The 6,295-nt window shown below is 44.3% G+C and overlaps 1 protein-coding gene across 1 annotated transcript in view; it reads left to right on the plus strand.

Annotated features, from left to right (window-relative positions):
• The window catches only part of LOC113407532 (kinesin-associated protein 3), a 146,938-nt gene that overhangs the window by 87,688 nt on the left and 52,955 nt on the right, over positions 1-6,295 (plus strand). Inside the window, exon 18 of the mRNA XM_026656142.1 lies at positions 1,026-1,215. Within this exon, the coding sequence (XP_026511927.1) occupies positions 1,026-1,215 (190 nt within the window). The remainder of the gene's footprint in view (positions 1-1,025; positions 1,216-6,295) is intronic.

Below are 6,295 nucleotides of genomic sequence, written 5' to 3' on the forward strand. Positions count from 1 at the left end.
GTCTGCCCAGGTGCCCATGATCGACAGCCACTGCTGTCCGATGAGGACGGTTACCAGTCGTAATAAACCATCTACTGCCAAAAGGCAAGGGGGCTGGTGAAATGCAGCCCCACGGCTGCCAACCCCACAGCTGCCCGCACCCAGATCGCCAATGAAGGCTACCAGTCATGCTGCACCGTCTACCGCCAAAAGGCAGTTAGCTGCTGCTGCTGTGTAGCAATGCAGTCCCACAACTGCCGGCACCTAGATGACATATGGTGACGCTGAGCTGAGCAGGCTCCATGCTTGCCGTGGTATGTTGTCTGCACAGGTAACCCAGGTAAAAAGGCGCGAATCTATTGTCTGCCGTTGCTGTGACGGAGGGGGAGGGGCCTGACGACATGTACCCAGAACCCCCCGCGGCACTGTTTTGCATCATCCGGGCATTGGGATCTCAACCCAGAATTCCAATGGGCGGCGGAGACTGCGGGAACTGTGGGATAGCTACCCATAGTGCAATGCGCCGGAAGTCGACGCTAGCCTCGGTACTGTGGACATGGTCCTCCGACGTTATGCACTTAGAGCATTTTATGTGGGGACACACACAATCGGCTGTATACAACCGATTTCTATAAAACCGGCTTCTATTAATTCGATCTAATGTCGTAGTGTAGACATACCCTTATAGCATGGGATTCAGACATAAAAGTAAGATTAATGCATGCAGCAACGTACAAGCATTTTATAGAGACTAAACACATTCTTACAAGTCTAACACCTATCGTGAACAATAATATATAGGTGAGCTGGTCTGGTTTCCAGCTATGAATTTGTCAGTGCTCAGCTGATGCCTACAGACTTGGCAAGAGCTGGCACCTGGTTTGCCAATGTGTCACATGATACTTGCAACATGTTGCTTTATACAGTCAATGCACCGTCAAGTTAAACAAAGGACTTCAGTCTCCAAGACTGTCAAGCTTGTGTCTTTCACTAACATAAAGTTCACTCGCATTTACCTACAAAAACCTGCTTGGCATTTTTTACAGGAATATGATGAGGAGTGGGCTAAGAAGATCCAGAGTGAGAAATTTCGATGGCACAACTCTCAGTGGCTGGAGATGGTAGAGTCTCGACAGATGGATGAGAGTGAGCAGTACCTGTATGGGGATGACTGCATTGAGCCCTACATCCATGAAGGAGATATTCTAGAAAGACCTGACCTTTATTATAATTCAGGTAAGATGATAGACTATATTCAGCATGTGTCCACACCTCCTGTTTTAACATATCCGTACATAGGACCAGATTCTCAGCTGATTGATTGCAGTGTAGCTGTGGTGACTTACTTATGTTACCTCATGTTATGTTGTAGTGTGTGTTGCATTATTGCGGAACTCTGAACAGCACATTCATGATCTGGCAGATCTTTACAGGAGCTCTTGAAAATGTAGTGGAGAGTAGGAGAAATAGACTATCTATTTCACACTAGCTTATTCAGCAGGCTCATACATATGTGCATAAAATTGCCCCGATCTTATAGAATTATAGAAACCTAGAACTGGAAGGGACCTCGATGGGTCATCTAGTCTAGTCCCCTGCACTCAAGGCAGGACTAAGTATTATCTAGACCATCCCTGACCGGTGTTTGTCCAACCTGCTCTTAAAAATCCCCAATGATGGAGATTCCACAACCTCCCTTGGCAATTTATTCCAGTGCTTAACCACCCTGACAGGAAGTTTTTTCTTAATGTCCAACCTAAACCGCCCTTGTTGCAATTTAAGCCCATTGCTTCTTGTCCTATCCTCAGAGGTTAAGAAGAACAATTTTTCTCCCCCCTCCTTGTAACAACCTTTTACGCACTTGAAAACTGTTATCATGTCCCTCTCAGTCTTCTCTTCTCCTGACTAAACAAACCCAATTTTTTCAATCTTCCCTCATAGGTCATGTTTTCTAGACCTTTAATCATTTTTATTGCTCTTCTCTGGACTTTCTCCAATTTGTCCACATCTTTCCTGAAATGTGACGTCCAGAACTGGAAACAACACTCCAGTTGAGGCCTAATCAGCGCAGAGTAGAGCAGAAGAATTACTTCTCATGTCTTGCTTACAATATACTCCTGCTAATACATCCCAGAATGTTTACTTTTTTTGCAATAGCATTACACTGTTGACTCATATTTAGCTTGTGATCCACTGTGACTCCCAGATCCCTTTCCGCAGTACTCCTTCCTAGGTAGTCATTTCCCATTTTGTATGTGTGCAACTGATTGTTCCTTCCTAAGTGGAGTACTTTGCATTTGTCCTTTTTGAATTTCATCCTATTTACTTCAGACCATTTCTCCAGTTTGTCCAGATTATTTCGAATTTTAATCCTATCCTCCAAAGCACTTGCAACCTCTCCCAGCTTGGTATCATCCACAAACTTTATAAGTGTATTCTGTATGCCATTATCTAAATCATTGCTGAAGATATTGAACAGAACCGGACCCAGAACTAATCCCTGCAGGACCCCACTCGTTATGCCCTTCCAGCATGACTGTGAACCACTGATGATTACTCTCTGGGAACAATTTTCAAACCAGTTATGCACCCACCTTATAGTAGCTCCATCTAGGTTGCATTTCCCTAGTTTGTTTATGAGAAGATCATGCAAGACAGTATCAAAAGCCTTACTAAAGTCAAGATATACTACATGTACTGCTTCCCCCCCATCCACAAGGCTTGTTACCCTGTCAAAGAAAGCTATCAGGTTGGTTTGACACGATTTGTTCTTGACAAATCCATGCTGACTGTTATCACCTTATTATCTTCTAGGTGTTTGCAAATTGATTGCTTTATTTGCTCCATTATCTTTAGGGGTACAGAAGTTAAGCTGACTGGTGTGTAATTTCCCGGGTTGTCCTTATTTCCCTTTTTATATATGGGCACTATATTTGCCCTTTTCCAGTCTTCTGGAATCTCTCCCGTCTTCCATGACTTTTCAAAGATAATCACTAATGGCTCAGATATCTCCTCAGTCAACTCCTTGAGTATTCTAGGATGCATTTCATCTGGCCCTGGTGATTTGAAGACATCTAACGTAATTTTTTACTTGTTCTTTCCCTATTTTAGACTCTGATCCTATCTCATTTTCACTGGCATTCACTATGTTGGATGTCCAATCACCACCAATCTTCTTGTTGAAAACCAAAACAAAGTCATTAAGCACCTCTGCCATTTCCACATTTTCTGTTATGCCTCACACCCTCTTCTTGTGCCTATAGCTGGTTTGCTTTGCAAATGAAACCAAATAAGTTTTTATCCCTGTTAACCTCCTGGAGCAATGCAGCTATCGGAGTTGAAGCTGGATTCTGTTTTGCCTTGTGTGTCAGTTAAGATCCAACTATGACGTATTTGTTTCTGAGGGTGATGTAAGACTTAGAAAGAACCCATCTGGATGTGCAGATCCCTGCTTTGCTGGCAGCCAGAAAAATCATATTTTGACTTCAGGAGCTGAAGAAGAGCTTTGTGTAAATTCTAAAGCTTGTTTCCAACAGAAGTTGATGCAATAAAAGATATTACCTCACCCCCTCTCATTTGTCTAATATCCTGTGACCAACACAGCTACAACACTGCAAATAACTGATTTGATATAAAGGTCCTACACAGAGAATATATCCTAGGGATTCCTGTGGTTTCCTTCTGAGTAAAACCTTGCTTAAAAGCTATCTTTTTACACTTTCTGTTTTCCATTTTTTGTAATTTTTTCCTTAAGAAAAAGTATTTTGTCACTTGAAAATTAGAGTGGCTGTGGTCACAAAAAATGATGTAAAAGTGGCACCTTCTTACTCAATAGACCTGGTCCCTATGTGTATGCAGTCAGAGGTTTTAAAGAAAAAATAAGTGCTTTCTAATTTTTACTCATATCAGTAATGCCCAGCCAAAAGTTCTGGGAGATTAAATGGACTCTCTTCTGTCTCGCGCATCACTAAAGATTTTGCAGTTGCAGTTTAGTTAGAAACACAGGAATTGCTGGACTGGATCTGACCAGTCCATCCAGTCCAGTGTGCTGTCTCCAGTGATGGCTATTGCCAGCTGGTTCAGAAGAAGGTGCAAGACACTCTAAAACTGCCTCCTGCAGGGTAACTTTCCCACAGGAGAAGTTTCTTCCTAACTCTCTTTAGTTAGAGGCTGGCTAACACCCTGGAGCCTGAAGATTTATATCCCTGAAAAAGCTCTTGCAGGGAGGGGAAGCCTGGTTATCTTACCTTCTATATAAATATGCAGTCCTTTGCTGATGATGCATGAGCTCAGTTTGGGTTTCAGATCATAAGAAGAATTTGCAAGAAGGGTAACAATTTAAAAGACAACCCAAAAACCTTTCTGTTGTAAACTGGATACATTTTATCTGAAGTTATTGAGAAAATAAATATCGAAGCCCCCAATGCCAGTTTTATGGTAACTTTCAAAGTATGTCAGCACTATATTGTCCTGATGTACAGATTTGATGATATATGTTAGCCACAGCAATATTCATGCTTTATAGATATTTTTTTTCCTTTTTGAACACTTTATCTAATTGCACTGAACCTATATGACAAACCTTTGAGCAATTCATAGGACAGGGATCAGCAACCTTTGGCACGCAGCCCGCCAGGGTAAGCACCCTCCCATTGGCCGCGGCTCGCCGCTCCAGGCCAAAGGGGGCTGCGGGAAGCAGCCTGAGCCGAGGGTTGTGCTGGCCACCGCTTCCCGTCGCCCCCATTGGCCTGGAGCGGCGAGTGGGAACCACGATCGGCCGAACCTGCGGACGCAGCAGGTAAACAAACCGGCCTGGCCCGCCAGGGTGCTTACCCTGGCAGGCCGCATGCCAAAGGTTGCCGATCCCTGATAGGATGTTACAAGGATCTCTTATTATAGCAAAGCTTTTTGTACTTTGCATGCCCGTTGTAATCTCCCCTTTCCAGAGTTTTATAATAGACCTTTGCTTGTCTCAGTGGATCATTTCTTTTCCCAGTAATGTGACTTAAGGACAGTGTGTGACCAGTAACTTTGAATTTCCTTAAAAACAAAACAAAAAACCACACACCTTAGCACCTTAGAGACTAACAAATTTATTTGGGCATAAGCTTTCGTGGGCTAGAACCCACTTCATCGGATGCATGAAGTGAAAAATACAGGAGCAGTTATAAATACATGAAAAGATGGGGGTTGCTTTACCAAGTGTGAGGTCAGTCTAACAAGATAAATCAATTAACAGCAGGATACCAAGGGAGGAAAAATAACTTTTGAAGTTGTAAGAGAGTGACCCTTACAGACAGTTGACAAGAAGGTGTGAGTAACACTAGGGAGAAATTAGTATTGGGGAAATTAAGTTTAGGTTTTGTAATGACCCAACCGCTCCCAGTTTTTATTCAGGCCTAATCTGATGGTATCCAGTTTTCAAATTAATTCCAGTTCTGCAGCTTCACGTTGAAGTCTGTTTTTGAAGTTTTTTGTTGTTGAAGAATTGCCACTTTTAGGTCTGTTATTGAGTGACCAGAGAGAGTGAAGTGTTCTCCTACTGGTTTTTGAACGTTATGATTCCTGATGTCAGATTTGTGTCCATTTATTCTTTTGCGTAGAGACTGTTCGATTTGGCCAATGTACATGGCAGAGGGGCATTGCTGGCACATGATGGCATATATCACATTGGTAGATGTGCAGGTGAATGAGCCCCAGATGGTGAGGCTGATGTGGTTAGGTCCTATTATGGTGTCCCTTGAATAGATATGTGGACAGAGTTGGCACCGTAGTTTGTAGCAGGGTTTGGTTTCTGGGTTGGCGTTTTTGTTGTGTGGTGTGTAGTTGCTGGTGAGTATTTGCTTCAGGTTGGGGGGCTGTCTGTAGGCGAGGACTGGCCTGTCTCCCAAGGTCTGTGAGAGTGAGGGATTGTCCTGCAAGATAGGTTGTAGATCCTTGATGATGCGCTGGAGAGGTTTTAGTTGGGGGCTGTAGGTGACGGCTAGTGACGTTCTGTTACTTTCTTTGTTGGGCCTGTCTTGTAGTAGGTGACTTCTCGGTACCCTTCTGGCTCCGTCAATCTGTTTCTTCACTTCACCAGATGGGTATTGCAGTTTTAAGAACGCTTGATAGAGATTCTGTAGGTCAGGCCTGCACAACATACGGCCCGTGGGCCGCATGCGGCCCGCCGGGGCTCACTCTCAAGCCTGGGAGGGAGGGGGAGCAGCGGCGCGCGAATCAGCTGTTTCGCGCGCCGCCGCCGCTCGGGGTCTCCCCCTCCCTCCCAGGCTCTCAAACCTGGGAGGGAGGGGGAGATCCCGAGCGGCCGCGGCGC

Source organism: Terrapene carolina, unplaced genomic scaffold (genome assembly GCF_002925995.2).
Source record: "Terrapene carolina triunguis isolate 2854851 unplaced genomic scaffold, T_m_triunguis-2.0 Scaffold212, whole genome shotgun sequence".
NCBI classification, from domain to species: Eukaryota; Metazoa; Chordata; order Testudines; family Emydidae; genus Terrapene; species Terrapene triunguis.